Raw genomic sequence first — 21,891 nt, forward strand, 5'->3', positions numbered from 1 at the left:
GAAATCAATGCTTTTAACTTTTATTAATGTGCTAAAACGCCTCATCCCTGCGGCAAAACAAGGGGTTTATACCCTCCAAATCCCCTGTTGCGAAATCCACGACTTCTTGGTTGTGGATTTTGCTGCACATGAAGGCAGAGCTTTGAGCTGCAGCTCTGCCTCCATGCGCGTCAATCACCACGTGGATCTCCGCCTCTCAGTGAAGGAAGATTGAGAGTGGCGGGGAGAGTCGGCGATCAGCGGGGATTGACACGCAGAGAGGCAGAGCTACAGCCCTATGCTCTGCCTCAATCAGGAAGCGCTACCCGCAGTTTGCACAGGGGATTTGGGAAGTATAAACCCCTCGTTTTGCCGCGGGGACGCAGCGCTTTAGCACTAGCTATAGTGCTTAACATTAATACAAGTTAAAAGCATTGATTTTATGTCGCTTCAGAGTCTCTTTACAGAGAGGGATCCTATTGAGGCTTTTCTCGGTGGTCCCTAGCCACCCGTTGCTGAGCATGGCCCCCCAGCTCTTCTCCCTGTATCATGGCCGTGCAAAAGCCACACAGTAGCATAGAGCTTGTGGGTGGGCTCGCCCAACCACAATACAGGGAGAAGAGCTGTGCAGCTGGATGTGATTAGGGACAATGCATTGTCGCTTATCTTCGATGGGGGTGGGGGCGGGTGCACAACGGCAGGGGACATCAGATTACCAAGGGAAGCCTCAATAGGATCCTGAGGCTTCGCTCTCTTTAGGTAAATATCTCATTTACACTTTAAAGTCAATGTCCAGTCTCCAATGCAGTTCACACACATTATGCGTGCGTTATGCAACTGATCACTGTGAACCTATCCTGAGGGTGGTTAGATGTAACTGCCAAGTGCTGTTCCACAGAAAGAAAGAATATATTTTATCAGAGCCAAGGGTCATTTTATCAGGGTCCAAGTGCCAATGTCAATGTGCTTGTGTCTATAATTATTAAAAACTGATTTTCTTTTTGCCATTATAGGGTAGCTTGATCAAAGAACAAAGTAAACTTAAATGGGTTTAAAATAAAGCTGTAACATAAAAAGTAAAAAACGCTGTAAAGGACTGAACCATTTCTGAAAGCACTGCATGCTGTATGCATTCTAAGGTATGCTCATATCTTGGCAGTTGCTTGTTCTCTGCTGACTTGATACCCGAAGGGTGGACTACAGTCTATCTCCAGGCACAAATAGTTTCATAGTACTCTGCAATCATGTGGTAATTTTTTTTTATCTAGATACTACATATCTATATGTAAAAAAAAACCCACTTTACTATCTGAGAATGGTATTCGGTGTCATGCGTGCCACTGAAAGTCTATTATATATGGCATCACTGGCTAAGGTGATGTCCTCAATCTAATAGCATATAAATTACTGCAGAATGTGGCCACTTATCTTCTCAAGCATTCTACTGATTTCTATTGTGAGGTATGTAAGTATTCCTTCCCCAGGTACTGTGCCAGTCCACCTACATGGGCAAAACTAAGCACTTTGGTCTCTCTACTAGCCAGACACAATATACAGTGAAAAAAAAAGCTATGCAATAGATCCATAAGGCCACATTGAACAACACATTGGTGGTGCAATGCAGTGTGGCGAGCTATGTTACAGAGTGGGTGTTATGCCAAAACAACACAACACACAACTGTGAACATAGCCTTAAAGTGGATCTGCAGGGGGAAGCCTCAGGATCCTAATAAGGCTTCCCCTGTCCTCTTGAGCCTCAGTGACCCAGAGCTGGCTCCGCCGAGAAATCCCCCGACTAGCTGTGTGCAGGCGCAGTAGCACACGGCAATCTTTACAATCTGCGCTTCTGTACAGCAGCAGTAGCCCAACCAGGACTTGTCTGAGCAGTACAGCAGACCCGACTGGACTTGTCTTGGAAAGCTGATACCGCAGCTGTGCAAGGGCGCGTATTGTAAATATTGCAGTAAATATTGTTCAGGGGCTGCCAGCGCTGGATCCAGGAGGGTGAAGAGAACGGGAGAAGCCTCATTAGGATGCAGAGGCTTCCACCTCCCGCAACAAGTACTCCCCCCCAACCCCCCCCCCCTCCCCCAAGCAGTTTTTCTTTATTACAGCTTTTCTTTAACATTTCTGGAAGTACCGATAGACTCAGACAACATACAGGCAACAGGTGAAAGGAAGGAAGGGTAATGTTTCAAGTGCATGGTAATTGAGAAATGCCAAGGGGAAATATAACCATTAGCAGGTAGCCAAGGGAGATGTACATTAAGGATTGTATTATGGGATCTTCTCCATGCAGAATGTTTAATCCTTTACTGGAAATGGATATACTCTTTGAACAGGGTACATCGTACAAGTAGAATTTCTGCCAAGACTAAACAGGGCTTACCAGACCAAAGGCATTGCTTTGACAAAAGGTGGTAAACTTATGTGATTACTGCACCAGTAGTGTATTATCACTTCAAGCAAAATGTTTGATAAGAACACCATGTATTGGCTAACTCAAAGATAACTCAAAATTTTAAAAGAGCAAGCTTTCAATATCATAATGATCTTATTTGAGTTAGCCGAGATGTGGGAGCCATTCATGTTAAAAATGAAAGCATATAACTAAACTTGTAATCTGCTCTATTCCAGGTATTTGCTCAGGCCAAAACTGGGCTTTTTTGTTTTACTAAGGAAAAAAATCAGCACGGGGATTCCCTTCCAAGCCTCTTTTTCTTCCTCTTTTTCTTCCTCGTCTCCCCAAAAGTCCGGTTTTGCCAGAATGGCTGTGCTGGCCTGTGTGGGGCTCTGCACCAGAACAATACTAGTCCATGTGGTCCATGTTCCCTCCTCTTGCAAAGTCATTCATTTTCAGTTTTGTGGTGGAGCGTGGCATATGGGTGGGGTTGGGGGAGAGGGAAGATCTTCAATCAAAATTTTATTTACAGCTTAAGACTGTAAGCAAATGTTTTCTTTTTACAAAATGGGTTAGAGCATTCAGCGCTAAAGTGACAATTAAAGTAGTTGATGGAGGGCAATAAAAAACTCCCATGCAATGACTTTCATAACACCGTCAATTAAATCAGGCCAACTGTTTGCTAGCCCAAGTTTCTGTCTCTGACTGGACTGATTTACAAAGACAGACTGTAAAGAAAACTGAAGCAGCAATGGAGCAGTTACCCACAGCAACCAGTGAGAATCTTGTCTTCAGTTGCTCTAGGCAGTGCTTGCTTTAATTTAAAGCCGGATTAAACTCTTTTTTTTCTAATAATAAAAAATGAGTTTTACATTGATTAAAATGTATATAAATCATTGTCAATAATAAATAATTATTACACAGTCAGGAGAGTGTACCTGCTTGAACCTGCATCCCCCCTATTTCTGATGCAGAGAAAAAAGAAGTAGGTTAAGTGACTGTGATTTTGGGATCAATTTTGATGTGATTTTAGAGCGATTTTTTTTCCATGCAGAAGTGAGCTGGCTGCTCATCCAGAATAAATATAAAGAAAAGTATTTATCATGGCGCCAGGCTTCGGACAGGGGAAAAAGTGTTACAGCTACAGTACATTTATTGTGAAGGTGCCAAATACTGTTTTTTTTTTTTTTTTAATTCATCATGCATATAGTTTAATCCTGCTTTTATGTGCACCTCTGTGTTCTTTTTTACCTCGGTTGTACTTGCCATAGTATATATGATCTCTGACGGAGTTTAAGATGCTTAGTTTTCAACTTCAAAGTTCACTGTGTGTCCTTTCTGCGGTTCCTGTGCATTCTGTTACTTTGTATTGCCGTCTGGATTTTGATCTTCTGATCTTTTTGACTCCAGCTCTGTTTTTTTTGCATTCGGGCTCTGCTTTCACATCCGGTTTTCCTATGTTTGGCCTCTGCTTTCTGCATCTGTTTCCCACCTTTTTTCTTATATCTACCTGTTTCAGTTCTATTTTCTTTGCCTTTAGTTCTGAGCCTATCAAAGTCTCCTGTTTCCTGTTTATTCTCTGTGTTCTCTGCGTGCAGCACCATGACTAACTTTCTGTGTCTGCATGTTCACTAAAGTTACTATCTCAGTTTAGTCCTGGCTACTTCCCACTATCACACACCCTTCACGTTGCGGCACCTTTGCTTCGGCACTTTGCGAAACACTACAGTGTTTCTAGCATATACAATTCTGCTCATAAGTTTACAAGTTTACCTTTAATAACCATTAAAACCCATTTGTGTCCAGTTGTGTGCATGTGATCAAGCCAAATCTCCAGGGTATGTAAAATTTTGATCGGGGCCATTTGGGTAGTTTGTATAGCAATTATAATTGTTTAACAATACTTAATAATTCAGCCGACCACTAACCATGAGTGAAAGAAAAGTTTTTGTGCTATCATTCATATTCTATGAAAAATGGTTAAGAAATCATAAATCCTGCGATGATCTGTTGTCCCCGTGTCTGTGTGGGTTTCCTCCCACGTCCCAAAAACATACAGATAAGTTAATTGGCTTTCCCCTAAATTGGCCCTAGACTACGATACAAACACTCCACGATGCATACATGGACATAGGACTATAGTAGGGATTAGATTGTGAGCTCCTCTGAGAGACAGTTAAGTGACAAGACAATATACTCTGTGCAGCGCTGTGGAAGATGTCGGCGCTATATAAATACTAAATAATAATAACCTATGAGCACAACTGTATCTCAGCTGTCCCTTTTCAAATCAAATTCTTCTGTCCATCTTTGTTTCTTATTTGTTAGAGCATATGTACAGGTCTGCATAAATAAATGAATTATTTAAGGTAAAACTTCACTTTTACTGAGAAGAAGACACTCACTTATTTACTTTTTCTCAAGGACGACCTAGTTCAAACGTGTTTATTTTCATGTATACTGTATTTCATAGAAAATATCATAATTTGCAATGTAAAGAGTGTTTTGCATTGAACATAAACAATTGCAACATTATTCTTTATTTATTACCTGGCTTTTCAAGTTTGCAAAGCTGCCTCCTGTGGCAATACCAGATGCAACTTGCAAAGACTGAACAGAAGTCTGTAAGCCATCCAAACTGCTTCCCCATCCCTTCATCAACCATATGAGATAGTTAGGAAGTAGCAGGAAGGGGACAACGTGTTTACAGTTTTTCACTGTAAACACTAACCTGATCACTTGATCCTGCCTACCTACAATCTCCCTGCTGCACAGAGGACCTGTTGTAATTCTCTCTTATTGCTGGATGCCCCTTTCAGAGGTAGAATTACATATGCTGAATGATTGGTCTAAAAATGATTAGAACTTTTCCCCCTGTAACCACGGCAGAGGCCATAGGATAGAGGTAAAGGATCTGTCTTTCACATAGGAGGCTGTGAGTTTAGTTCTGGGGCTGAAACAAGCATGCAGCTACAGTGGGATGCAAACGTTTGGGCAACCTTGTTAATGGTCATGATTTTCCTGTACAAATTGTTGGTTGTTACGATAAAAAATGTCAGTTAAATATATCATATAGGAGACATACAAAGTGATATTTGAGACGTGAAATGATGTTTATTGGATTTACAGAAAGTGTGCAACAATTGTTTAAATAAAATTAGACAGGTGCATAAATTTGGGCACCACAAAAAAAATGAAATCAATATTTAGTAGAGCTTCCTTTTGCAGAAATTACAGCCTCTAAACGCTTCCTGTAGGTTCTAATAAGAGTCTGGATTCTGGTTGAAGGTATTTTGAACCATTCCTCTTTACAAAACATCTCCAGTTCATTCAGGTTTGATGGCTTCTGAGCATGGGGACAGCTCTCTTTAACTCACACCACAGATTTTCAATTATATTCAGGTCTGGGGACTGAGATGGCCATTACAGAACGTTGTCGTTGTTCCTCTGCATGAATGCCTTAGTGGATTTTGAGCAGTGTTTAGGGTTGCTGTCTTGTTGAAAGATCCAGCCCCGCCACAGCTTCAGCTTTGTCACTGATTCCTGGACATTGGTCTCCAGAAACTGCTAATACTGAGTGGAATCCATGCGTCCCTCAACATTTCAAGATTCCCAGTCCCTGCACTGGCCACACAGCCCCATAGCACGATGGAACCACCACCATATTTTACTGTAGGTAGCTGGCATTTTTCTTGGAATGCTGTGTTCTTTTTCCTCCATGCATAACGCCCCTTGTTATGCCCAAATAACTAAATTTTAGTTTCATTAGTCCAAAGCACCTTATTGCAAAGGTGATTTAGCATACCTCAAGCGGCTCTGTTTGTGCTGTGGGTGGAGAAAAGGCTTCCTCTGCATCACTCTCGAATACAGCATCGCCTTGTGTATAGTGTGCCGAATGGTTGAACGATGCACAGTGACTCCATCTGCAGCAAGATGATGTTGTAGGTCTTTGGTGCTGGTCTGTGGGTTGACTCTGACTGTTCTCCCCATTCTTCACTTCTGTTTATCCGAGATTTTTCTTGGCCTGCCACTTTGAGCCTTAACTTGAACTGAGCCTGTGTCTTCCATTTCCTCAATATGCTCCTAACTGTGGAAACAGCCAGCTGAAATCTCTAAGACAGCTTTCTGTATCCTTCCCCAAACCATGATAGTAAACAATCTTTGTCTTTAGGTCATTCAAGAGTTGTTTTGAGACCCCCATGTTGCTACTCTTCAGAGAAAATAAAAAGAGGAGGGAAACTTACAATTGACCCCCTTAAATACTCTTTCTCATAATTGGATTCCCCTGTGTATGTAGGCCAGGGATCACTGAGTTTAGCAAGCCAATTTGAGTTCCAATAATTAGTTCTAAAGGTTTTGGAATCAATACAATGACAACAGTGCCCAAATGTATGCACCTGCTTAATTTTATTTAAACAATTATTGCGCACTTTCTGTAAATCCAATAAACTTCATTTCACTTCTCAAATATTTTTATCGTAACCACCAACGATTTATACAGGAAAATCATGACAGTTAACAAGGTTGCCCACACTTTCGCATCCCACTGTAACTCCATGCTTTCACCTGACTATGAATCTTTATTTATGTGAAACCCCACACACCTTTCATTTGAACACCTGACAAAGTACCTAGTGGTCCACAACATTTAGTGTTTCTCTGTTTGCTTCAATATATGCATGTTTGCAAGTCAGTTGAGTGCCGCCTCTTTGCTCATTTCGGTGTGACACCCAAGCCGGAGGAGCAATGTGGCGGAGGCTTTGGCACTGGCCACCACCAGGGTACGGTTACCCTAGACCTCTGATCCGTGCATTATAGTTGTATAACCACCTTTCCCCTGAACATTACCTTAACTTTAACCGTTTAAACAAAAAGTTGCATTAACCTATTATTATTTATATCAAAAATGTATATCACGCTGACATCTTCCGCTAGCTGAGCATTTACAGAGTATATATTCTTGTCACTATCTGTACCTTAGAGGGGCTCACAATCAACTCTCTACCATTGTCATATGTCCATCGTAGTCTAGGGCCAATTTAGGGGGAGGCCAACTGACTTACCTGTATGTGTTTGGCTGTGGGAGGAAAGTGGAGTGCCTAGAGGCAACCAACACAGACATGGAGAGAACTTGCAAACTCCATGTAGGATGAGAGTGCTATCTACTACACCACCATGATTTTCATTAGTTAAATAAGAAACACAGAGAGCCCGATATAGTGTAGTATGTATTGGAAACCGTGGATAAATGCAAGTGTGAGATGAATATACTGACAAACATGGGTTACCTCTTAGGCAACCACTGTAGATGCAGGTGAGGAGATTAGACCTGTCCTCACTCAGGATTAAGATGTCACTCTCTGTAGATCAGAAAAGTAGGGGTAGGTCACCCCTCCACCAGGGGTGGACACAGTATTATCGTAAGAGAACACAGGCGCCAGCAGGATAAAAGGTAATAAAAGTTTTAAAATTTGCTGGGAGGCAGTGGTGGACTTAACCCCCGGAAAGCAGACTCAAAATACTGTCTGAATTAAACAAATACATTTATTATTGGTACCCCAAAAGATGCAACGGGTTTCACAGGCACAGCCGGCTTCATCAGGCAATAAGATAGGGGACAAACAGTAGCTCGTCAGTAGCACGAGTGCTATTCGTGCTACTGACGAGCTACTGTTTGTCCCCTATCTTATTGCCTGATGAAGCCGGCTGTGCCTGCGAAACGCGTTGCATCTTTTGGTGTACCAATAATAAATGTATTTGTTTAATTCAGACAGTATTTTGAGTCTGCTAATTACCCTGCATCTTTCCAGCGATTGCAGCAACCCATGCAGCACGGCTTCGGTACATCTCTATGCTGAGGTTTGGGATCAGCATCATGAAGTTATCAATGTCACCAATGCCATGACACTGATCCTGCGCATAGAGCTGTACCGAGCTGTGCTGCGGGATGCTGCAATCGTTGGAAAGAGGCAGGGTAAGTAGCAGTGCCAGAGATCGGGAGGCTATCGGGGGGGGGGACTGGGGTCACCTTAACTAGTGCTCCTATTGCTGGCTTACTTATACTAGAGCACCTACACCTTGCTAGCCTATACTGGGGGACAGCTGTACATGGCTACCTATACTACCCTGATTGGAAGCTGAAGCTTAGCTTCCAATGCGCACTCTGCATCACGCACATTAGGGGGGTTTTATACTTGAGTTGACGTATACTCACCATCGGCGTGCTGATCCATTTTTGTGTACCTCTGATAGTGGCATGTTCCCCAGTGAATGATGTTAATGACGCCAGGGTCACACAGCATCATCAACATTAGAAATTAGTCTCTTGGTCAAATCTGCTCATCATCGCCACATGATCTATGGCTACCTTTACATTTGTGTTAGTGCAGGTTTAGCAGCTGCAGCTCGGAATTGTAAATGATCAGAGATTTATTTTGGGGAGTTATTTTGAAATTTAGTTTTGATTTGATTTTATGTTTTAAGCTTTTACTATACACACAATGTATACAGACCCTTGCTTGCTCGACACGTTTTGGTAAGTTACAAGAAAATAGGTTATGAAAATTAACTGAAACACTTTTTACACAGAAATCCAGGAAAAGCTGAACGCCAAGGAGGTTAAAAGGAAATAAATATGTCAGCCTCCATATCCCTTTCAGTTCAGGTGTACTTTAAGTGTCCACATTATTGCACTACAATACATGGACTCCTAGAGAAAAACTCTCTTTAAAAAAAAATAAATTAAATTATTGATGACAAATGTGTAAGTTTTATCTATACTGCATCATTCTGTTAACAAGTTTCTGTCACAAGATTTGAATCACAAATCGTTTGTATCTATGGTGTAGAACAAATGTAACACAAATGAACCAATAATATGCTGCAGTGAACTTTTTTTTTTAGTAATATTTCTGCAGCGGCCTAAATTGATGTTACGTAACTCTGAGTAGAACAGACACAAGCTGTATGTTACAGACACAAGCTCACCTTTTGGCTCCGGACTGTGTCTTGGTTCTCAGGCTCTGAGTGTCCTTGCTCATCCGCTAAGCTCTCCTTGGTAGACGTGCTGGACAGCCCACTCTCCAGTAACTCAATTTCACTCTCTAGTCTGAAGGAGATTAAAGGGTTCTGATTACAAGCACAGCAAGTAAGTTTTCTGATTCTGCCTGGAACAAGATTTATATAAGATTGCGAATAATCTGAAACCTAAACTATGATTGTAATGCTGATTTCATTAATATCATAATGCTGGTTATTACATTTTTCCATGAAACAGTGATAGGAAATGGCGTATTGACAAAGAATCAAACATATGTAAGTGCAAATATCTACCTACAGGAGAGACAACAATATTAATTGGATGGTAAATAACTAATAAGCGGTGGGATACAACGTCAAATGTCTTTCTTTCACTTAAATAATCTACAAATAAAAAGTGGAAAAAAACAGCAATGCTCTACATATCACCTCTATGAGGAACTGTGCCTAGCATAGCAGACAGATTCACAAGAACCGTGTGACTACAGAATTAATAAAATGTAAGGTGTAATATGTCACAGCAACTGTTCAACATCTATTTTGTCATCATTTGACATTAATAAATGTTGCTATGGTTAACTGCACTTAAAATGTTAAAATTATTATATTCCTCGTCTTCAGAAATGTGCTCAAACATTTTTTTTTCTTTTGAGCCAATGTTAGGTTCACAGTAGTGATGAGGAAAGGGCTGTAAGCAGGCCCGGACTTACCTCACAGGAGCCTATAGACACAGATGTCCTAGCACCTTAGATTTCTCCCTCCATGAACCTACAAACCCCCACCAAATTACACCGCAAGTGTGCTGTCTCTCCCAGCTGTCTCTTCTCCCTTACTTTGCTTGCCCATCATACATAGCAACAGGTGCCCCTTAATACTGAGGGTACTTCTGGCTAACTAATACTATGTAGCTAGAGATGCTCCCAAGTATTAGGTAGCAAGAGGTACCCCTGACTGAAGTGAGATCTTGTCAGTGGAATGAAGAGAGCAGAGAGAGTAACCTGTCATTTACACTCTCATCAGAACTCTGCATAGGGAAAGAGGGAGGAAGGGAGGTACTAGGGGAGGGGAGTGAGCCACCTTTCCATCATCAGGAGCCTGTAGCCATGTGTGTACAGTGCCCTATTGTAAATCCAGCCCTGGTTGTGAGAGAAAGGAATGCCATATCGTTATCAGTTTTGCCTAGTAATAGTCCAGAATGGCAAAACAAAGCTTCCAATCAGGGCAGTTTTTCAAGAGAATGACTGAGAAAATAGGCAAAAGATGCCACCACGTAGAACTTGCTAGACACAACATGATACAGAATGTTGAGCACGTATATCAATGTGTCACAGTAATTAGCTGCCTTGCTTTACCCAGAATCCCAATGCCATTCTCCCAGTGACAGAAGCCACAGGGGACCACTGGGTAAAAGAAAACTGACCAATTACGATGATGATGTTACATTCTCTTTTTTCTCTCTTTTACTCAGTGCTCCATCATCATACACCCAGTGACATCAAAGTGCTGGCATTTAGTATATTTGAACCTAGATTCACTTTTGCCATTAGTAATGTAGTTGTTGATAATATTGCAACTTTATAGACTCATATCTTATTATTTTTTTTGTAAAATGTATTTGCCCAAAAACTTTTTGTCTTACGTGCTCCTGCTCTGTGCCACTCGTCTCTCTGTGGCAATGGGGGCAGCTGTTTCAGTTCTCGGTTCTTGGTTGCCAGGAAAGTTCACTTCCTGGCAACTCCCAAAAAAAAATCTTGTAAGTCATCTTTTGGTTTGAGAGTCACTGATTTGCCTGCCACTCTCGCCCTGACAGCAAATGGGTGACCCCAGCGATATGTGCCTCCAGCCCTCCTAATCTCTTCTTATCAGCTCTCCTTTGGGCTAGAGTGCATGTGGATATATCCGGGTAGAAGAATAATTTTGCATCGTTAAAGTTCAAATACTCTTTCCCTTTTAGTTTTGTGAAAATCTCTACAACATCTGTATACTGGAGCAACCGGCAGATCACAACACTGGGCTTTGCAGGGTCTGGGTTCTTGGGCATAAGGGCTCCGTGCACACGCTTTATGTCCAATGACGAGTGTGCTTGCAATGTCATATTATCCTTTTCGGGACCGCGTGCATTAGATTCTACGCCGCACTTGTGGCTGTTCTAGCCTGATGCAGCGTAGAATCTACGCCGGCCCGCAGTTTCCACTCCCGACGCGATCGTGCGCACCCGGAGGGGGAGATTAAGCTGTCATATGACAGCCGACATCTCCCCCGAGTGATCAGCAGCCATCGTGTATGGCTGCTGATCACATGATCACTACGATCGCCGTCCGATCATAGTGATCAGTTTGACAGCTGCGTCAGCAGGGGGGAAAAGAAGAGGATCCACTCACCTCCCTGCCGTTCCCGCGACGATCGGCGCCCCCCTCCGCTCTGGCCGGCATCTCCGCTCCGTCTGACGTCAGCCCTGGGTCCCAGCTTGATGACGTCATCAAGCTGCGACCCGGAACTGATCGTCAGACAGAACGGAGATGCCGGCCAGAGAAGAGGGTCCCGTGCGGCTCATCGCTGGAGCCTGGAAGGTGAGTGAAGGCTGCTTGCAGAAGGGGGGGCACAGGCCACTATGGGGGGACACAAATCCAGCCAGCCACAGACGGGATCCGGCCGCCTGACCCCCCCAAACGCGCGCACCCCCCTCCCGCGCAAAATGCCTGGTCTTTAAGGGGGGGTAGGCGGCGCACCGGTCCCGAAAAGGTTAAAGATTCACACTGTGTGAAACAACAGCAAACCTCATAACAGTATGTAGTTACCCTTTATTATGGAGGCTCACTTGAGTACTTAAAATGCAGAGTAGCAGCGGGGCGCCGTACGTTACCTGCTTCTGGCAGCGCAACAGATCCTCCTCACATCGCTTCAGTGTACAAATGCTGCTCAGCCTATCACCTTGTAGATTCTGTCCCTGTATTTAAAGTGACAGGCATCGGGGGTTGCATGGTGATAGGCTGAAAGGTGCTTGTACACCAAAGAAGAGAGAGCCAGCCTGTCCAGCTGCCTGAAGCAGGTAATGAATGGCGTTCTGCTGCTGCTCTGCATCTTAAGTACAGAAGCCCCCCCCCCCCCCCCCCTCAGTCCCCGGCCATCACGGGGGCTATTGTTACATCCCTGTTTATTGTTACACCTGTTTTCCACTGATACTTTGGTTGAAAAATCTTTGCAGGTTTATAGTATTTTCAGGATTCCCTTAAACAATTTTTAAAGCTCAGTTAGGTTTAGGAATTAGTAAGGAGGGCTAAGGGACAGTGTGGAGAGATCTGTCTCATCAGCTAGGGTTGGAACATTAACACATAGAACATTAGGGTTAGGCATCTGTAACAAAGTTTAGAATAATTAGAATTAAGGGTGAGGGTAGGAGGAAGTTACTTACATTGGTTAGGCCAAGGGTAGGCAAAATTTTAACTGGTGGGCCACAACAGATTCCTAAATTTTACAGAAGGACCAGACCAAGAGCAGATGGGTGGCATGTTTGTATGAACTAGTATAAACATAGCATAAAAGGTTTTGGTCTTTAAAAAGTAGCAAAGCACCCCAACGTAGGTAGAAGATTTGCCCTCAGTAATCCCCCCATATAAATAGTTGTGTGTGCACCCAGCATTAAGTAGCCGACACCCTCAGTACAGGTAGCCAAATGTGCATCCAGGATTCAGTAGTCCACCACCTCCCTAGTATAGGTAACAGTTGTGCCCACAGTACTCCCCCTCTATAGGTAGTAGATGTGCCTCCCTGGTACCAAAAGTCAAATGTGCTGAGTTTATTTATGCTCCACCCAAGACTGCATAGGGAGGGAGAAAGAGGAGGGGGGGGGGACTGGGGAAGGCAAGTGAGCCGCCTCTCCCATAGCAGCTGCGAATCTAACCCTGTATAGACGGGCTGGATTAAAAAAATAAATGGGCCATACTTTGTCCACGCCTGGGTTAGGCAGTTACCTTAGATGATGGGACATAAAAATTTTATACAAACCTGGGGCTTCCTCCAGCCCTCTCCACACCGATTGCTCCTCCACCTGCATCTGCCTCCACCTGGATCCATCAGTAGAAGCTCTGTTATCTTCTACCAGTTAGCACAGGTGCAGTACCACTCGCGCGCACTCCCGTCACACTAACATGGCTGGGAGCATTCTGCACCTACACGGTATGCCCCGACTTGCGAAGATAACAGAGCTTCTACTGATAAATCCAGGAGGCGGAGGTTGCTGGCGAGGGAGCGATCGGCGTGAAGGAGGCTGGAGGAAGCCCCCGGTATGTATAAAACTTTCATTTCCTGTTGTGTCAGGTTCACTTTAAGGTTAGGCTTCAGAAAAACAAAGTTGCATAGCTGAGTTAGGAGTAACTTGAGAACTGTATAGCCAAAAAAAATCCCATACCTCTGAATAGTATCTTCAAGCTCCCGGGTTTTAAGTTCATCTTCTTGCATCTGTTTCTTCGTGGCCTCATCTTCTTCAGGTGTGGAAGCTGGGGCACCATCAAGAAGCCAGCGCTCCCGGAGGGCCTTAGACTTGATTGGGAGAAAAGAAGCACATAGCATCAAGACCAAATTATAAAGAGATAATTACTTACACTAAGGTCTTGACATGCTGAATGTATATGGAATTTCTGTCCTAATTGGCCTCAATTCACAAAGAATGTGAGAAATTTTAAATATTAACATTCCTCCTGTGTCTGCCCAGCACTACTAAAAATTCAAAATTAATTTTAAAATGAATTAAAAGACTTCTGAGGCGAGAATGGTCAAAAAAAAAAAAAAAAAAAAAGTTAAATACCTGGCTGCATGTTTTATCCTCAGAGGATGCCATCAGCGTCCTCTGTTTTATTCCGCCGTGGTTTTTTTTCTTATTTTCAGCCTCTGGTCGGGTCCCGACCCGATCCCTCGGGTTGTCTGCATTAGCTCTATTTAACATGGTCGCCGGGTCTTGCTGCCCCGTCACGGCTCCCAGCGGTCTCATGTGCTTTACGTCCACGAAACTGCTGCGAGCCATGACGTGGGCTGGAGGAAGATTCAGAGCTGCGCAGCCGCACTCGCGGCTATGAGAACTGCGCAGGCACGGCAAGACCTGGCGGCCATCTTAAATTTGGCTAATGCAGATGACCCGAGGGATCGGGTCAGGATCCGACCAGAGGCTGAAAATAATAAGAAAAAAAAAACACGGCCGAATGAAACGGAGGGTGCTGATGGCGTCCTCTGAGGATAAAACATGTAGCCAGGTATTTAACTTTCTTTTTTACCATTCCTGCCTCGGAAGTCCTTTAACCTCCTTGCCGGTTATCCCGGACACAGTTCGGGGTAACCTGCGCAGGAGGATTTCTCAGGCCCCGCTGGGCCGATTTGCATAATTTTTTTTTTGTTACAAGCAGCTAGCACTTTGCTAGCTGCTTGTAACTTGCGATCGCCGCCGCTCGCCGCCGATTCGCCGCTACCCGCCGCGCCGAGCCGCCCCCCCCCCGCCCCAGACCCCTGCGCAGCCTGGCAAAATCAGTGCCAGGCAGCGCTAAGCGGCGGATCGGGGTTTCCTCTGACGTCACGACGTCTATGACGTCGGTGACGTCATCCCGCCCGGTCGCCATGGCGACCGGGGAAGCCCTGCAAGAAATCCCGTTCTCAACGGGATTTCTTGCATACTCTGATCGCCGAAGGCGATCGGAGTAGGTAGGGGGATGCCGCCGCTCAGCGGCTATCATGTAGCGAGCCCTTGGCTCGCTACATGATTTAAAAAAAAAAAAAAAAAAAGTGCGGCGCTGCCTCCTTGCCGGATTTTTTAGACCGGCAAGGAGGTTAAAGAGGAACGTTAGCGAAAAGGGGTAACAGAAAATCAATGCATTGCAAAGTGAGAAGTTAAAAAATAGAAGAGCGATTAAAAAATGATTGAAACTCGCCATGTTATTTGTTCGTATTCTTTGATCAACAATGAATCAGGTTTTTTTTTATAGATATCGATATATGTATACACAGTGGGCGATACTGGTTGTTTGGCAGTTGTAAACAGTTGTTATTTACCACAATGCAATGAGGCTCACAAATAGGAAACGGTCAGGAACTAAGTCCTGACATCACACCGTGGGAGGGGTTTTGCCACAAAATCAGCCATACGGACCCACCTGATGATCTATCTGAGAAAAGGTAAAGTTTTCTTATAGGAAAGGGGGTATCAGCTACTGATTGGGATGAAAATTAACCCTTGGTTACAGTATCTCTTTAAAGGACACCCGAAGTGAAAATAAACGAATGAAAGAAACGATTGTATAGATCTTCCTTCTCCTAAAAATGACTTTTTATGATATTCCACAGTTTTATTTTATGTTTAAATCTACTTTGTTAGTTTTAACTGTTTTATTGTTTTTGCTCAGTGACACATTCATTGAAGTATGCCAGAGCTAAAATCTATGAACTATTGATCCTTTCTATCTCTTTCTTGCTCTCAGAAGCCATTTTCTGCTAGGAAAATGTTTTATAGTTGGAATTTTGTTATCAGTGAGGGTTACACTGTAGTCACTTCCTGTCTGAGTCAAGACTGAGTCAGCCACTTACATACCTGATATTTAACTCTTTCAGGCAAAGTAAGAAAAAAAGGAATACAGCATAGTTATTTGTGTGTACATACATACTCATGTCTATCTCATCATGTCACATGTCACTTCGGGTATCCTTTAATATTAATTAATTTGTGTCACTACACAATTGTTTTTTGTTTTGTTTTTTTGCTTGAAAAACAGGCAGTGAAAAACACACAGATAAGGCAAGAAAAAGATTAAGGTGAGAATACGTATGAGAAATGTTTCAGGGGCTATGCAGTGCATTATTTAAAGAATACCAGCAGTAAATGGAGTAAACATGAGTCCTGGCTGCAACTGAAAATAACTTTATTAGCTTTTAAACCCAGTACAAAGGTCAGTTTTCTGAAGTATGTAAGCTGTAAGCAGAAAAGGAATGGACAGGGTTTATATAATCTGACCCCATTCCAGCTCACACCACTATACGCTTTTCTCTGTGTAATAACTTATTTTTCCTTATTCACGCAGCTTGTCATTTCCCTTCATGAATATGTAGTAAAACATACACTCCTTGCAGCAAGCATAACGAGACGTGACTGAGGAACATATAAAAATATGCTTCATCTCAAAGCACACAACCCAGTCAATGTCAGCTGTTTGCAGTAAAACCATACTGACAGTGTTTATGCTGTTTACTTATACACAACCCCTTGAAAGCACCCAAAGCTTAGCTAAGCACAATTGTATGCCTGATTTAAAGTATGCCAGACATTATATGAAAGTAACAAATCATGGGCACACATAGGGATTGTGTACCTGATACAAGCAGACCACGTTTCAATCATTGCTATGGTTGGAACTTCACTGCAAGCTAACCCCAATGAACAAAGTGACCCCACGGCCTCGATTCATAAACAGCAGTGCGATAAAAAAATCTTGTCGGGAAAATACCGCACTCGGTATTTTCCCGGTCTGTGTGCTAATTCATAAAGATTTCCCCAGCTGCCCTTGGAGGTCGGTAAATTACCGCAGCCCATTGAGCGGTAGAGTAGAGCAGTGTCTCGATTCTCTCTTTGCCCTGCAGAAATGAATCACACAGATGGCTCTCTCTGGCTCTCCCACTGATGACTCAGACAGATGAGTCACACAGTCTTTGCCTGCCTGCTCAAATGATTCACACAGAGGGCTCTCTGGCTCTCTCCACTGATGACTCAAACAGACTTTGGCTCTCTGCACTTTGCATTAATCAGAGCTGTCAGAGCTGTCGGTAACTACCGCCAGGCTTACCGCTTGTTGAAGGCTTTATGAATTGACATTTGGGTCCATATGCAATTCACTTTTTCACCTGAGTTTTCTCCTAGGAGATAATTTTTCATCTTCGATTTAAAATAACTTTCCAGCACTTTTCAATTTAAAAAGTACCAAAAAGTAGATGAAAAAGTACTATCAAATTTATTTTCAGTATGTTCTTGCTTTCTGGTGGCTTAAAAGGCATTTTATTGACAAGTTTAAAATTATCACCTAGGAGAAAACTCAGGTGAAAAAGTGAATTGCATATGGGCCTTGCTGACAATTTACTGACATGTGTTGTCGGTAACTGCAGCCAAGTCGGTAATATATCTCCCTGGTCGGTAATGTCAGCTTTTCATGCGGTAACAGCCTTTATGAATTGACATTTTGCTAAGTGGTCGGTAAAGTCTGCTGTTTTCAGCATTACCGCATGAGGTAATGCTTTATGAATCGAGGCCTATGTATGAAGTCACAATACATCAGAATACCATCAGAGATTTACCTTAAGATGCTGCAGTTGTCTCCGGTCATCTTCTAGTTGGCGTCTCTTGTTTTCAATTTCCACCTGACGTCGCCTTTTTTCCTAGGGTGAACATGAATATAAGACAATAGTGCAAACATAGCAATACATATTATTTAAAGAAAACCTGTACTGAAAATTAAAAGTCAAAATAACCATACACAAGTCATACTTACCTGCTGTGTAGTCTATTCATCAATCTCTTTCTCCTCTCCTGTGTCCTGTTTGTCCACTGTGATCAATGGAATTCTCCGTCCTTCATTTTGAAAATGGCCATTACCCCATAACAGCTTCCTGGTCAGCACACAGTTAAACTGTAATATCGCCCACTTGAGCCATAGGGAAACATGGACACATCAGTTCTCCTCTCAGCTGTAACTGACAGCAACTGATATATAACTGACAGCAACTGATATATTTCAGTTCTGACAAAATGTTGTCAGAACTGGAAGGGATCATTCTCAGAAGAAAATGGTGAGCTTCTGAGAGGAACTGATGGCAAGGTAACTATGTAATGTTCATTTGAAGTTACCTCATGTGTTTATTTTAAATAATTTTAATTAGTACAGGTTTTCTTTAAGTAATGCAGAAGAAATTACACATATATAATATTCCATGAAAAATGTTCTTTTTTAATTGAATGAAATGACACAAGTGGGACATTTGCCCATTAAGCTAACATCATAGTATAGTTATGGTTATAATGATAATGATATAAACCTTACATTTCTGTTCACCAAACTGAACATACAGTACATGATCATTTAGGTTGGCAGTTTCCAAGTGATCACTGTATCTGTGCTGCAAAACATGTACTGTCCTATGGACAAATGGTGTGGGTGAGAGAGCAAGAGGTGCTACACCTTGAGTTACAACAGGGCAAGGCGCGGAACAGTTGGTTTTGGCGCACAGAGCTCACTGCCGCATGCCAAAACCAGTCACCCCATAGCAGCGTAAGGGTAATTTGCCGGTTGTCGGACCCCGAATTATATCTCCCTTCGAGTTACGACAACTCGGAGGGGAATAGTATTTAACGCTGGAGTTTTGCGGGAGCAGGGAGAGCCGTCATTCAGCTCTACCGGTGCCCAACTCATCAGCGGCGTGTACACACATACGCGCAAGGAGAGGCAGATGCTTGTATAGACAGTAGTTTGTGGGTGTGTATATATATGTGTGTATACAGTATATATATATATATATATATATATATATATATATATATATATATATATATATACTGTATACACACACACACACACATATATATATGTGCAGCACGGTGGCGTAGTGGTTAGCGCTCTTGCCTTGCTAGCGCTGGGTCCCCGATTCGAATCCCAGCCAAGTCAACAACAGCAAGGAGTTTGTATGTTCTCCCCTTGTCTGCGTGGGTTTCCTCTGGGTACTCTGGTTTCCTCCCACACCCCCAAAAACATACAGATAGGTTAATTGGCTACCCCCAAAACAAATTGGCCCTAGACTATGATACATACACTACACTAGACATATGACTATGGTAGGGATTAGATTGTGAGGGACAGTGAGGGACAGTTACTGACAAGACAATATACTCTGTACAGCGCTGTCGAAGATGTCGGCGCTATATAAATACTAAATAATAATGTGTGTATATATACACATATATGTATGTATATACACATATACTGTACATATATACAGTGTATATATATATATATATATATATATACATATATATATATATATATATATATATATATAGGTTTGAGTTTGAAGTAAAAGCTGAAAGATCAAACATAGTCATCTTTTTCTGCTTCAAAAATATGGCAAAGCTAAAAATGACTATGTTTGATCTTTCAGCTTTCACTTCACACCCACTTCGGCTGCGGCAGCTCTGTTTACTGCCTTGCCTAGGTCGTACTAGAATTATCTTCTGCTACACGCTGCTGTCCCTGCTAGACCCGCAACTGACCTACTGCAAATGTTATATTACTCCTGTATCTGTTGTATTGTTCTGCTGCACTCTTGTTATGTTGTTTTTATTCCTGTCTGTTTGTACAACTCTTTCTTGCCAATCAACGTGCCAAACCTAATTCCGGGGACGGTGCAACTGTGCTCAGCGAAATAAACGAATTCTGATTCTGATTCTTTAAAGGGAAGGTTCAAGCAAAATAAAAAAACGAGTTTCACTTACCTGGGGCTTCTACCAGCCCCATGCAGCCATCCTGTGCCCTCGTAGCCACTCACTGCTGCTCCAGTCCCCGGGTGGCAGCTTGCCGACCTCGGAGGTCGGCGGGCCGCATTGCGTACATTTTTATGCATTCTTGCCAGTGCAGGAACATTAACACATACATTTTTTCGCATTACTGGTTGCCAGCGGGGGGAGCCAGCGGGGGACTGGAGCAGCAGTGAGTGGCTACGAGGGCACAGGATGGCACAGGATGGCTGCATGGGGCTGGTAGAAGCCCCAGGTAAGTGAAACTCATTTTTTTATTTTGCTTGAACCTTCCCTTTAAGTAAGCTTGGCTCCTACCACATAAAAAGCAGAAAAATCTCTAAAGCCTAGTACACACTCTGTTGGGATGGTTGAGGCTGTCTTAGCAAAAAATCTAGCGTGTGTTTAGCTGTCCCGCAAGGTCACTTAATGACCTGGCATGCTGCATCTTTAAAACACAATCGGCAGCTGAGTCCATTATTCTAATCCTTACCCCTATCTCTGGAAGCCACTCCTTCGTGTGCCTTCCTCCCCACCCCATATCAGCAGAGGCAGAGCAAGGCATACTGCACTCTGGTCCCAACAAGTATTGTACAGCACTCAATTAGGCAACAAGCATTGCACGTGTGTATTTGAACTGAAGTTTGCAAAAGATACAGTAAGTTGGGCAACAAGCATTGCACCTCTGCATCTGAACCGAAATCCCACACAAACGCAGGGAGAACATACAAACTGTATGTAGACAGTGTCCTGGTACAGATTCAACCGGGGACCAAGCCTGCTGCCTTGGGCATCAGTTTACAAATCAGACAGAAATGACACAGCACTAAGGCTGCCTAGAAAAAGCAACTTTTCCTTTGTTAAATATTATTGAGCTTTTATGTCATTTTGGTAAATTTGGCTGAAGTAGCTGCACTCAGGAGACCAGAACATGGATTCAGGGCCTACTAAATCCCAAACACTTTGCCATATTTGTATTCCTATTGTTAATAGGCCCCAATAGTTCCCAACAAGCATGATGCAGAGTATACAGTACAGGTGTGGCAGCAGTGACATCTACTGGTGACATGAGAAGACTGTCATATTTCACACACTCATCCTGTGCACTTACCGCTATCATTTGCAGCCTTTCTTGTTGACTTTGGGATTCTCTGATCCTGAAAAACAGTAATAAATGTTGAAGACATTACAAACTGTCCTATTGCTGAGATTCAAAGACAGCAGTTCAGTTTGTTCATGGGAGCATAGATAACAGGAAAAAAAGTAATGTAAATATCAAGGTGCTGCAAATAAGCAGATAAATGGCTGTTTTTTCCTTTTCAATTTCACAGAATTTGCATAAAGAGTGGTTAGAACAAAATGTCAGTTCTGATGCTATGTTAATACTAGACAAGAATATTTGACTGTGGAATATTTCTATATTGTTATTGGTGTTTTTATTGGTGCTTTTACAATTGTATTGGTGCTGTGATTCGCTCTGATTGAATTCGCAAACGATGCCCCATCTATCGTCTTCTGTCCGAAACTGATCGTAACAGTTGATTGCCCTGGGCGGATATTGCCGGACTGCCAATGAGTCGGGAGTGCAGCGGCAGCGGTGTTCAATTTTGAGACGACCAACAGTGTTGGCAGCAGAGCTTGCACCCATGACAAACACTAGAGGCCTCTAGAGTGCAACCGAGCCTCTGGTGTTTGGCCTCTAGTGTTTGTTAGATTTCATGCTGAATTCTATTGAAAATCTGTGTCCAGATTTGATCTGAGAGGGATCTATCTGATGATCTAACCGGGTGGTCATCTATTAGTACATGGCCACCAGATTAGGCTAGATTTACATAACATCTGAAATGTTGCAACAGTTTTCATCCACTTTTCTATGTATTGGCCCACAATGGACACAAAAATACTGCAGGCAGTGCGTTGTGAAAGAGCTTTCAGTTATAAC

The 21,891-nt window shown here is 42.9% G+C and overlaps 1 protein-coding gene across 3 annotated transcripts in view; it reads right to left on the bottom strand.

The window, feature by feature from the left end:
• The window catches only part of PALM (paralemmin), a 139,543-nt gene that overhangs the window by 11,390 nt on the left and 106,262 nt on the right, over positions 1–21,891 (bottom strand). For all 3 annotated transcript variants that reach the window (XM_068234053.1, XM_068234052.1, XM_068234051.1), the window contains exons 2-5: positions 21,061–21,106; positions 17,741–17,821; positions 13,827–13,957; positions 9,368–9,488 (exon numbers count right to left, since the gene is read on the bottom strand). In XM_068234053.1, coding sequence (XP_068090154.1) covers positions 9,368–9,488; positions 13,827–13,957; positions 17,741–17,821; positions 21,061–21,106 — 379 coding nt within the window. The remainder of the gene's footprint in view (positions 1–9,367; positions 9,489–13,826; positions 13,958–17,740; positions 17,822–21,060; positions 21,107–21,891) is intronic.

Source organism: Hyperolius riggenbachi, chromosome 1, assembly GCF_040937935.1.
Source record: "Hyperolius riggenbachi isolate aHypRig1 chromosome 1, aHypRig1.pri, whole genome shotgun sequence".
NCBI lineage: Eukaryota > Metazoa > Chordata > Amphibia > Anura > Hyperoliidae > Hyperolius > Hyperolius riggenbachi.